The 12,644-nt window shown below is 56.5% G+C and overlaps 1 protein-coding gene across 1 annotated transcript in view; it reads left to right on the top strand.

Moving 5' to 3' along the window:
- Window positions 1-9,739: 9,739 nt before the first annotated feature.
- LOC105760508 (uncharacterized) overlaps window positions 9,740-12,644 on the top strand; it is a 483,916-nt gene continuing 481,011 nt past the window's right edge. Inside the window, exon 1 of the mRNA XM_072920711.1 lies at window positions 9,740-10,554. Within this exon, the coding sequence (XP_072776812.1) occupies window positions 9,740-10,554 (815 nt within the window). The remainder of the gene's footprint in view (window positions 10,555-12,644) is intronic.

Genomic DNA, 12,644 nt, shown 5'->3' with positions numbered 1-12,644 from the left:
TTCCTTGGAGAAAAGTAGAAAAAACCTGTTTATTTAACAGGCAAAGCATTCACCAGCACAAAACATGAACAATATTAAACAATAAAACCTGTTGTTGCTCCAAAAGAGATGACAAACTCAGAAAGTCCCTCCGTGGGCTTTAAACAGCTCCAAAGAAAAAGAAAAACCACAGCCCAGGGAACTTCTCTGCCTCAGCGAGCTAAAAACTAACTAAAAGCAAAGGAGAGCTCTGTCCCGCTGTCTGTTGGCAGACAACTGATACCTCAGGTTTAAGTTTTTCTGTTCCGTTTTGGTGTGCAGCTGCTAGCTTTATATTAAGTGTTCCTGGGATCTTTTCACAGGGTGGTGAAGACAAAACAATCCTGTTCTAGCTGGAGAGTCAAGGACAATCTCTTCAAACTTCAGGCCCAAAGCACAAACAACAGGAAAAGCATAGGGCAGGCAAGCAAGGAGGATGAAAGTTCATAATTTGAAGCTATTAACTGGGCAATTAAATCCTGTATGCGAATGAACTAACACTTATAAAAATGTGAGATCTCATGACCAAGCCCTCTTTTGCTTCCATCTCGGAGCCATCCGGGCAGAGCCCCGACCGTGGCTCCGGTACTGCCGGGGTGTGGCCTTTGAAGGCACTTCAATAAATATCCTCTTTATTCCTCTTGGCTCCGTCTGGCCTCTGTCCCAGCTCCTTAAGGCATCTCAGCAGCCCAGGAGCCGGAATGTGGAGGGGTGAGTGCAGCTCCTGAAAACAAACTGCGCGCTTCTTCCTCCCCCTCTTCGCTCTCAGAACCAGCCCTGAAGGTGCAGAACTCATTTCGGGGCCAAACGGACCAATGGGGGTACGAGCATCGTGAGGTCACCCCAGGACAGGCCCTGCCAGGCTCAGGGGTCCCGTCCCCGCCTCATCTCCGGCTGCCGGGGGTCCCCCAGCTCCGGTACCGCCCCTTCCCCTCTGCCGCCCCGGGGGTCCCACGTTCCGCAGCCCCGGCTCTCACGGGGATCCCCAAAACCAATGTCCCGCCCTGTCAGCACCGGGCCAGCCCCGCGTGGTCCCCCGGGACCCTCCGAGGGGCGATCACAGCTCCTCTCCCCCCGAAAAAGCTCCTCTTGGGGAGCCCGGAGGGATCCGGGGCTCGGCATCTGCCGGCTCCGAGCGCTCTCCAGAAAAATCCTCCCGGAGACCCCTGGATAGCGCCGGGGCGAGCTCGGCCTCCCCCTGCCCTGCGGCTCGGGGCTGGGGCGATGCTGGCGGGGCAGGGGGTGCTGCAGCCCCGGCGTGCGGGCGGTGCGAACGGCGGGATTCTCCCGCTCCTGCTCCCGCCGCTCCTCCTGTCCCTCCTCCTCCTCCCGCAGCCCCTCCGCTCCAGCCCGGAGCTCTCGGGCACTTCAGCCGCAACAAGCATACCTTGTGAACAAAGGAATCACCCTTAAAACTACACTATTGCATATTCATATATCCTTCATGGTTATGCATACATTCTATTTAAAACAAGAAACTCTGTCTGTTATATGCCAACTGTTTCCTTTAATCCCCATGGCAAGGCCTGAAGAAATTAGCTTCTTCTGACAAGAAAGCCATAAATTCCTCTTCTCTGGAAGATTTAGGTGTTCTGTGATGGTTACGTCAAAGCGAGTCTCTCATTCCTTAAAATAAAAACCAAAACACATAAGGAGTTTCTATTTTAACTACGAAAGCTTCATTTTCACTACAAAACTACATTTACCGTGCTATTAAAATTTTAATACAGCACTACAAATCAAACTAACATAATACATACAGTAACTCTGCGCAAAGAGCCATATATTATGCGTTTTTCACACTGGGTGCCTCCTGGATTGCCCCGGGAAAGAGCCCATCACTGCACGGAGCCACGTTTTTTCATTTGTAAATGAGGTCTTTCTTTCTCTGTCATCTGTGGTTTCTGCAGCCCCGGCTGCTGCTTCTGGTCTTTTAAAACTTTAAGAATCTTTTTGTACAAGCACAACTGACTTGATGCATATTTTACATAAGCACGAATTATTCCATAACATATATTACAATGGGGCTGCAGAGATTCCCCTGCGGGTCCGTGGGGATGCAGAGATCCCCCTGCAGGTCCGTGGGGATGCAGAGATCCCCCTGCAGGTCCGTGGGGATGCAGAGATCCCCCTGCAGGTCCGTGGGGATGCAGAGATCCCCCTGCGGGTCCGTTGGGATGCAGAGATCCCCCTGCAGCCCCTGGAGGAGCCAGGCTGGAGCTCGGGGATGCCTGAGAGGAGGCTGTGACCCCGTGGGCAGAGGGGCCCCGCTGGAGCAGCCTGGCCTGGCAGGACCGAGCCCGTGGCACAGTGACCCACGCTGCAGCACTTGGAGGGGGCTGTGCCCCAGGGGATGGACTCGGCTCGGAGAAGTTCCTGGAGAAGTCTCGGCTGGGAGAGAGCGCAGGGTGCAGCAGGGAACGACTCCTGTCCCTGAGCAGAGGGAGAAGCCGCGGGGGATGAGCTGAGCATGGCCCCATTCCCTGTCTCCTGCCCTGCCGGGGGAGGAGGTGCAGCTGGGAGCAGGGAGCCGTGGGGAAAGCTGCATTTAAGGCTCTGCACTGACTTCTCCTCATCCTGCTCTGAGTCTTTGGAGTTTTCTGCCAGAAATCTCTCCCCTCCCCCGCTCACCCACAGGGCTTTGGGCAGGTTTCCCTTTTTGGGGGAAATGAAAGCGAAGCACCGATGCACTAATGAGGGGCAGGAGAAGGGAGGCTCCCGGGCTTCCCGCAGAGCCGGAGGCACGGAAGGCGCAGGGCCGGGAAAGCCGTGGCGGGAGGTGCGGAGAAGTTTGTTTGTGTGGGCAGCTCAATCCCGCCTCGGGCCCGGGCCCGTCCCGGGGCTGTTGCTCATCTCCGGCTTTGCCCTCACGCAGCGCGGGGGGCCCTGAGAGCGCGGGGCGAGTCTGGGCCGTGCGCAGAGCCCGCCCCCAGCTCGCTGCCATTGGTCGCTGGTGCCGTCAGTCGCGGTTGCGGCGCGCTGATTGGTGGGAGCGGGGCGCAGCACGGCCCCGGCGGCGGGCTGAGGGCGGCCGCGGGCGGGCAGCGGCGCCATTGGCGCCGGGAGCGTCTGTGCGGGCCCGGGAGCGGCGGCAGCGGCCGGAGCGCGGTGAGGCGGCGTCGGCGGAGCTCGGAGGCGGCCCCGGCGCAGGTGGGAGCCGCGCTGGGTTCTGCGGGGGCTCGGGGCTGGCTGCGGGCGGAGGGGGCGGCAGGGGGCTGCGGCGGGTCGGTAGTGCCGTGTCCGGCCCGTGCCGGCCCCGGGCTGAGGGCGCGGCGGGAGCGGCTGCCCGCGGTCTCCTTCCCGCCGGGGCTGGGCAGGAGCCGCTGCCGGAGCAGCGCTGGCTCGGCCCGGCTGCTGTGGGTAGGACCGAGGGGGCTGCCCCACGGCCGGGAGCGTGCGGGGAAATTCCCGTCGCCGGAGGTTTCTGTGGCCGGAGGAGAGCGAGGAGTCCTGTAAAAGTGACTTTATTGCCGAGCACGGGGAGAGGCCGTGGGGCATTTGCCGTGCGCTCTCTGCCATGGTTGTAGTCCGCAGCCTCCTTTTTATCCTCATTTTCCCGGCCGCATCTCCCTCTGCCTTTGCCCACGGGCTGAGGTCCTTGGAAGGTTCAGACTTCCCGATGCGCCTGCTGCCTGTCCTCGTTAATATGCACCCTCCTTTTGTATAACAGCCGATATTCATGGCTCTGTTAAGCCTTTGTTCTTCTCCTCGAAGTTTGGGAATGTAGTGGGACTTTGAGCAGCTGTCTGGGTCAATTTTTGACATTTATTGGAACTGAGGGTTTCTCCCGTAGCTTCCTTATCTACAAGTGCCTGGCTCTCTCTCCAGGCAGATTCACTCCTTGACTCTGTTTTGTTCTTCCCGCGTCCTCTTTGGTTTTGGGATTATTCTCGGTGCCCTCATTCCCTGTCCTTTTGTAGCCGTTTGTGGATCAGGAGGCCTGGCTGCCACCTGCATCCCCTGGCTCAGCTGCTGGATGAGCTGCACTGCCAAGGTGTGGAGCATGGTAAAAAGATGAGAGTTGCTGCAGCACAGAAGAGGAGAAGCAGCATTCGTTTAACCCCTCTTCTGCCGGGGAGCCACATTAGCGTGTCCCATTCCCATCCTTTCCATGTTTGGACCAATACATAAACTGCTCTCCTATTTCCTTTGTTATCTTTTTCAGCACTTTTCCTTTGTCATCTCTTTGCCAACAGCAGTTTGAGCCATTTAGTTTTGCACAAACTCCCTTTTTTTCTGCTCACAGATAATCGGATCCCATCCCCTGGTGAAATGTTGTGTTCCTCATTGCAGTGGCTTGGTTGGCAGGAAGGTCAGGAGCTGGAGCTGTCTGGTTGGTTCTTCCTTTGAGGACAGCTTTTAATCTAATGATGCCATTGAAATGATAAATGGGTTCTCTGCCTCCTGATATGAATTGGTTTGGGTTCCCAGGGGCTGGTCCATGGTGTTGTAGGATTTGTTCTCGTGGCCGTTCAACTTTTCCTCATTTTTGGGTGCTCTCTCCAGCCAGGGCTGCATCAATTGACCATTTTTTTCTAATTGCATCATCAAATACTTGAATTCCAACTGATCTCCCTGGACTTGTTCTAGCAAAAGCAGGCGGGAAGTGCAAATCTCCGGGGCTGCAGAGACCTGGAGCCGAGGCTGAGGGGTCCCCCCGTGCTCAGCTGTGCTGGCGGCTGTTTCTGGCCTCAGGGCCACTTGGCACGGGCCACGCCACTTGGCCACCAGTGGTGCTGCTCTGCACTCCTTAGGCAGGAGCCGATGTCCTGCTGGGATGTTGGCAACAGCAAAGTGCCAAGGCAGGCTCTGTGCCAGCCCAGCTTCCTGGGGGAGAGATGGCACCAGAGACAGGATTCTGGCCACAGACTGCTTCAAATGTGCATCCCTTATCTCCACCCTGCACTAGGTGGAGAATTCTCAGGGTAAGGAATTCCCAAGATCAATTGCAAGGGAGAGAATTGGATATCTGCCCTGGGTCTGGCTCTTCTTCTTGCCCAAGCCAATGGCAAAAGCCGTACCCATGGCATCTTGGTTTCTATCCCCAGCTTCCAAAGGTGTTTCTTCCCCTTTCATTCTTTGTACCCAGCCTGAGCTCTGGGGGTGCCAGGGGTTCTGGAGGTCCCATTGTATTCCTAAAGCTGCCATAACCCCCTGGAGGATCTTTCCTGGAAAATGAGTTCTGCTGTCTGAGTCTGTTGCTTCCACAATCCCTTTTCTATGAATTACTTCTTTTAGAGATACCTTCATAAGTGATCCAGTGGCTGCTGAGCAATCAGAATTGCTTTTGCCCCCCTGTTAGGTGAGATGGTGTCACCAGAAGATATTGAAGCCTTCCTGCTCAGGGCATGTCAGTGCCAGGCTCTTACAAGCACACACAGCTGTGCTGGTTGAGCTGACCATGGGGGTAACCTGGGCTTTGTCTGATTCCCTTTCCTCAATAACAGCGTGTCTTGGAACTCTTTTCCCTTCTGCTGCCCTGGAAGAACCATCCACAAAGACATTTTCTGCCTCAGGCCAGGCAATGTGTCCTGAATCTCCCCCAGGCTGGGTCTGGAGCTGTGTCACTTGAATGCAGTGCTGAGTTTCTTCCCAGCCCCTCTGGGGGCTGTTCAAACAGGAGGCTGGGTTAAACCCTTCCCCTGTCCTCAGTTCTGAATCCTCCTGTGCCACTGAACAAGTTTCACACTGTAATAACCGAGCACTGCTCATCCATTGCGAGGCTCTTTTGGTTATCAAAGCTTGAACTTGATGGCAGACTGGAACAGTTGGAGATCCTGTTGTCATCAGGTTTTGGGCCTCGGTTCCTGTTGAAGCTGTGGCTGCACAATTCTGCAGACAATGAGGCCACTGTTGCCACTGGGTGAAACGTTTTGCCCCAAGAATTCCTTTGACATGGCCCTGTTGAACATTCCCCTACAATTCCAATTTCTTTTCTGAGTCTGGAAGAGCCAGAGCTGAGGAGTCAATATTTTTGGTTTTTCATTTTCTCAAGTTTTATTCACTTTCTCCCGTCCATACCACAGCATGGAGGCTGTCTGGGGTTACAAAGTCATACAATGTTCTGGCTAGAACAGAGAATCCTCAATCCAGTCTGTGTAATTCCCTAATAATTCTCAGAATTGTCTCTGCTCCTTTTTGGTCCTGGATAAGGTTACTTCTGAGATTGCCCACACCTTCTCTGGGTCATTCAACCACAAAACTTCAGTCAAAATATGTCCCAAATATTTAACGTTTTTCTCCGCCATTTGCACTTTTTTTTTCAATACTCAAAAGTTGTTTTTTATCTAGAAATTTCAGCCATTTCACAGCAGCTGTGTCTACCACTTCTTGTCCTCCTCATTGGAGCCATCAGATTCCCTGACTGGCAGGATAGGAGTGCTGTAGGGAGACATCCCTGGCTCCAAAAGCCCTGCCTTTAGCAGGGACTCCATACCAGGCTGTGAGCCCTTCCTTCCCTCCCCTGGAACAGGGTGTTGCTTTTAGCCCCCACTTGTCCTGGTTGCTTCCAAGTAATTTGGAGAGGCTCCACATCAAATTTTCCCTCTGGGGCTGCCCACACCTCTGGGTTCCCTTCAGCATAGGCCGTGCCAGACATTTGACACAAAGGTACAGCAGCAATAGCCTCTGTATCACCTTTTACAATATTACAATGCCACCATCAAATTCCTTCCTAGTTAATTTCCATCACAGTAGGAAGAAAAGAAATTGGTTTATTTCAAACCTATCCTCCAAAGCTCCTAATAGTGATTGAACAAATGACACCAGCTCAGCTTTCCCAGTTATTCCCTTAATAATGAAAACATTCCTTTACAATGTTCCCCCCTTAGGTGCAAGATTCAGAGTGGATGGAGAGGCCCCTGTGTCCATCAGGAGAGGCCTCCTCTGGATGCAGACCCAGCCTGGATGTTCTCCAGGGCTGCAGTGTGGTGGGTCCCCGGTGGGATGGGAGCTCAGAGAGCCCTGACAATCCATGTCCATGCAGGGGTGGACTCGCTCCTCCTGAGGGTGCTGCTGTCTGTGCTTGCAGTGTCCTTGTGGGCTGCAGCTGGAGCCCCGACTCCTTCCCAGGGGCTGTTTGGGTGGGCTCTGCCCTGGCCAGGAGGGCAATGCCTCTGCCAGGTGCTTGTGGCCGACGCCGTCCCCTGGGTGCTGGGGCCCCCTTGGGCCCTGGGGTTGGTCCCTCAGGGGCTGTGGGAACTCTGCCATGGCCTTTGCCTTCAGCTTGGCCTTTTGCTCATCCCTCCTTGCCTTCAGCTGCTGTGCCTTTGTGCCCAAGTGCTGCAGGGCCTTCTTGTGCCACTCCTGCAGCCCCGGTCACTGCCTGTGGGTGCTCATCCTCTGAGAGCTGCTGAGCTTTCTGCAAAATCTTTCCTTTCTGCAGGGACCCAAACCGAATCCTTAACAGAAAATCCTGATCCTTCCATGTGCACTCTGCATTTCCCAGAGGTTCCTTTGTTTTGCTCCTTGTGCTCAGGGTCCCCTGCACAGCCCGTGTGGCAGAGCCGGTGCCTGTCCTGCCGCAGTGTCCAAAGGCGGCCCCCCCGGCGGGCAGGGCCGGCAGCTCCCCGGGGCCGGGCAGCGGCCGGGGCGTCCCGCAGCCTCCTGGGGGCCGGGGGCCACTGCCGGCCCTGCCCGGGGCTGGTGGGCTCAGGCAGCGCCCGGCGCTGAGCCCCGGCTGCCCCACAGCCCCGGCCCGGCCCCGCAGCTCCCCACAGGCCCCCAGCCCTGCTCCCGGTCCCGCACCTCTGCGCCCGCTGCTGCCGCTGCCCACCACAGAGAAACCCCTGACATCCTGACCTCCTGCTTTTCCTCTCCTGGAAACTGGGAATTCAAAGTATCAGCTGGCAAATTGTCAGGATAAGACCCTGCTTAAAAACATCTCAGTCCTCTGTATTGTTCTCTTCCTCCTCTTTTCCATCATCCTTTTTCTTACCACATAGATTCCTCCTGCTGCTTCTTGCCTGAACCATATTGCTGCACACTCCCCTTCACCTGATCCCTTCCCAGCACACCAACACCATCCATCCCCTGTTGTCCAAATCCCTTCTCCCCTTCCCTTATTCACCCCCTGGGTGTCCATGTCCTTAATTACCTCTGGGGGAATGTGCAAACTACCTCAACATTCTCCCATGGAACCCTTCAGAGACATTTTGGGGTCATCCTCCCTTTGGCCAGGAGCCCTCCCTGGCTTTCCCTTTTCTCCCCTCCATGGGTGCCCTGCCATGTTCACTCCCCGAAGATCCCAGGGCACTCACTGATGAGATTTTCAGTGCTCTCTCCCTGCTGACTCTTCACAGACCCCCCTGATGTGTCACTCGTCTGTCTCCTGGTCACTCCCGGGTCCCCAATCAATCCCCGGTGCTGCCGCCAGCCAAGGGAGCCGATCACCCAAAGTGGGTGAGGCACCTTCAGCTGCACTCCCTGCCCCAGGTTGTGCGGGAAAATTGACATCACCAGAGGATTCTGTCCACAAAGCAGACAGAGGAGTCCTGTGAAACTAATTTCATTCCTAAAAATGGGAGAGGCCATGGGACATTCCCCATGGGATCTCTCCAATTGTTGGAGGACACAGCCTCCCTTTAATCCTAATTCTCCTGGCCACATCTCCCTCTGCTTTCCCCATTGGCTGAAGTACTTGAGAGCTACAGACTTCCCAATCCACCTTCTGCATACCCAACTTAATATGCTCCCTGCTTTTATATAGCAAATGATATTCATGGCTCTGTTAAGTCTTTGTTGTTCTTCTGGAAGTTCATGAACTGAGCAGGGCCTTGGCTGAGCAGCAGTCTGTGTCATCAACTGATAACATTTTCTGAAACCGATTCCTTCTCCTGTCACACCCTTGTTTACAGCTCCCTGGCCCTCTGAGCCTTCCCCAACTGGACTCCCCCCCTTGGCCCCATCGCCCCCGCGAGGGGAATTTGGGGAGGTGGGAGTGGGGCAGCGCCAAGGCCGGGCCCCCCCGCGCTGTCCTGGCGGGAGCGGCTGCAGTGGGGACCGAGTGCGGGCGGGAGCGGCCGAGAGCCCAGCGCTGCCCCAGCCCGACCTGCCCCAGCCCCATCCCTGCCCCTCGGCTGGGATGCTGTGGGTCTGGGGGGAAGAGGGAGCCGGCAGTGGGTGCTGGGCCTGGGGGCAGGAGGAGAAGGGAAGGAGAAGCAGGCTTGAGGAACAGAATGGTCAAACGATGCAGGTGGCAGGAGAAGGTGGGATTGTGCAAGAGAAGGAGGAATAGCAGGAGGAAGAGGAGTGTGAGGAAGAGGAGAGACACAGGAGGAGGAGGAGGAGGAGCAGAAAGAGGAAGCAGCAGAAGGTTCCACCCCTCCCTGTATCTGCAGCCTCCCTCCAGCCCCAGGAGTGTTTCTCCCCCCACATGCAGCAGGTGACTGTGGAGGGGGATCCAGGATTTTCACAGGGTGCATCTTGGTGTTTCTGAGCTTTCTTGGGCTAAATATTGGTGCTTTGGGTTTATGTGGCAGCTGAATCTTTATGTTTTGGAGGAGGTTTTTCTGACTTGTGATGTTTGGGGAGTTTTTGATCTGTATCTTGAAGTTTGTGGGATTTTTGGGCTGAATCTTGGTGTTTTGGAGGTTCTTACAGACATAAGATTCCCAATGACTTCCTGAGATAAACTGGAGCAAGGAGGAACTTCCAGTCCAAGGTACTCTCCTCTTGTTTTTTTTCCCCAAACCAGGATTTTTCATTCCCTGTGCGTGTCTGGATGGAGGAGGAGGAAAAGCCCCGGAGATGCTGCAGGAGGAGGAGCTGCAAACCCAGCCCAGGGAGCTGCGGGGAGGAAAGAGCCCCCCTGAGCCAGGAAGGCGGGCGGAGATCCAGCCGGAGCTCGGAGCTGGTGGAGAAGCCTCATGGCAGGGAGAAGCCCCACAAGTGCTTGGAATGTGGGCAGGGTTTCAGCTGGAGATCCCATCTGATCCAGCACCAGAGGATCCACACTGGGGAGAGGCCCTACGAGTGTGGGGAGTGTGGGAAGAGGTTTCGGACCAGCTCCGATCTCCTCAGACATGAGCGGAGTCACACAGAGGAGAGGCCCTTCCGCTGCCCTGACTGCGGGAAGGGCTTCAAGCACAACTCCCACCTCACCGTGCACCGGCGCATCCACACTGGGGAGAGGCCCTGCGAGTGTGGGGAGTGTGGGAAGAGCTTCAGACAGAGGGGTGGCCTGATCGAGCACAAGGTGATCCACACCGGGGAAGGGCCTTACAAATGTTTGGAATGTGGGAAGAGCTTTGGGTGGAGCTCAGCCCTGAGAAAACACCAGCGCATCCACACCAGGGAGAAGCCCTATGAGTGTCCCCAGTGTGGGAAGAGGTTTCAGACCAGCTCCAATCTTCTCCTACATGAGCGGATTCACACAGAGGAGAGGCCCTTCCGCTGCCCCGACTGCGGGAAGAGCTTCAACCGCAACTCCCACCTCACCGTGCACCGGCGCATCCACACCGGGGAGAGGCCCTACAAGTGTGGGGAGTGTGGGAAGAGCTTCTCACAGAGCTCAAACTTGACCAAGCACCAACGGAGGCACCACTAAGGGAAGCCCTGTGAGTGCCCCGAGTGAGGGAAGAGCTTGGAGTGAGGGAAGAGAGTGAGGGAAGAGCTTGGTGCGCTGCTCCAGCTCCATCCCCCATGGGAGGATCCGGAATTGGCTTTGGTCTAATCTCGGATGTCTCTCCCTGGTGGATAACCCTGTTGTGGGTGATCCCCGTTGGGTGGGGGGAAGGTGTTGGAGGGATTTCTTTCCCTTCTCCTCGTGCTGCCGTGGTTTGGTTGGTAATAAATTCCCTCCCTGTGCCCGGGCTGGGTCTGTTGTCCCCGTGCCGCTGCTCGGGGCGGGATCTCTCCCGTTCCTTCTCTGCACTCCCGGGCCTCTCCTCAGCCAATGAGAGAATGCGGTGGACACGAGTCAGCCAATCAGAGAGAGCGGCGCTGATGACTCACCAGTTGCCGGGCAGACCCGCAGCAGGCAGTGTTCCCCACCCGGACCCCGCCCTCCCTGCCCAGTGCCGGCCCCGCCGTGGGGTCCCCCCAAGTCCCTCCCCAGTGCCCCCATAAACTGGGCTGGGTTTAACTGGGAAGCGTTACTGGGAACACTGGGAGCAGGCGGGCAGGGGCAGAGTGACAGCAGGGCTGGGGGTACACAGGACCCCCCAAAATCAGCGTGGGGATGGAGCGGGGGATCCCGGCTGGGCCCGAGGCCACGGGGAAGCTCTGCGGCCGCCGGCGGCTAAGGAGATCTGTGGGCAGAGAAACAGGGGTGACACCGGGCTGGGGGCCCCGGGGGGAGCACACAGACTCTGGGGGAGAGGGGACACGACCCCTGGGAACCCCCTGACCTTGCACAGGTAGAACCCGAGCCCCAGAGCCAGGAAGACGAGGCCCCACACGAAACCCTCAGTGCCTGACAGCATCTTGCCGCAGGCGGCATCTCTGAGCGGTTTGCAGGGGTCAGGACCCCCCAAAAGCTCCCACAGGCACCCAAGCCCCTCCAAGCACCCTCCTGGTGGCTCCCAGCCCACTCAGGATCCCCTGAAACCTCCCTCGTGATCCCTTCCTCACCTCCCCTGCACCCACCAAAGCCCCTCCTGTCCCTCTCAGGATCCCACAACCCCCTTCCAGTCGCCCCCTGCTGCCCCAGGATCCCCAAACCCTCTCCCAGTCCCTTCCCAGCCCCACCAGGATTCACCCAGACCCCTCCCAGTCTCCTCCCAGCACAACCAACCTCATCCCAATCTCTGCTTTTCCATCCCCAATCTCCATCCAGCCCCTCCCCGCTCACTCTAGTCCCTCCCAGTCACACCCAGCACCCCCAAACTCCTGCCCAGTGTCCACCAGGACCCCCAGAACCTCATCCCACCAGCTTCTTCTCTGCTGAATTCCTAGAGGAAGACCAGGCCCAGCTACTACCAGACCTTCAGAGAAAACTCCACCCTTCTAGAGATCACCACTTCAGCAGCATTTCATCTGCCACTCCAGGAGGAGCAGCCACCATTTTAACTGGACTACTACCAACACCTTGACTCCTCAGGGTGTCAGGTTTCTGCCTCCATCACTAGTTTCATTTGTACTAATTGCATTTTTTAAATTATTATTTTTATTTAGTTTTTTTCCTGGTAAAGAACTGTTATTGCCATTCCCATATCTTTGCCTGAGAGCCTTTTGTTAAATTGTGGTAGTTTGGAGGGAGAGAGTTTACCTTTTCCATTTCACAGGAGGCTTTTGCCTTCCTTCACAGACTCCTGTCTTTTCAAACCTAGACATGGGCCTTGCTTTTTTTCTATCCCTTGTGTGTGTGTTGTGGGCTCGGGTCTGGCTCTAGATTTTCTTGTGGGCAGGGCTGGCCCTGTTGGCCGTGCGGAGCCCCCGTGGTTTTCTGGGCTTGTGCCAGAGCGTGTTGGGGTGTGTTGAAGGGCGCTGCTGAGGGGCTGCCAGGTGCCCATGGCACACCGCCCTGAGAGCAGCCGGCCTCGTCTGATCTTGCAATCTAAGCAGGGTCTGGCCCAGTTACTACTTGCATGGGAGACCCCCTGGGAATACCGGGTGCTGTAGGCTTCTTTTGCTGCCTGCTGGCCAGAGGGACTCTGGTGCTTGGGTTTTCTTGGGCAGCCATGGCG

Source organism: Taeniopygia guttata, chromosome 33 (assembly GCF_048771995.1).
Source record: "Taeniopygia guttata chromosome 33, bTaeGut7.mat, whole genome shotgun sequence".
In the NCBI taxonomy this organism is placed as follows: domain Eukaryota; kingdom Metazoa; phylum Chordata; class Aves; order Passeriformes; family Estrildidae; genus Taeniopygia; species Taeniopygia guttata.
Note: the sequence above shows the minus strand (reverse complement) of the source record. Positions and strands in the feature narration are given on the sequence as shown.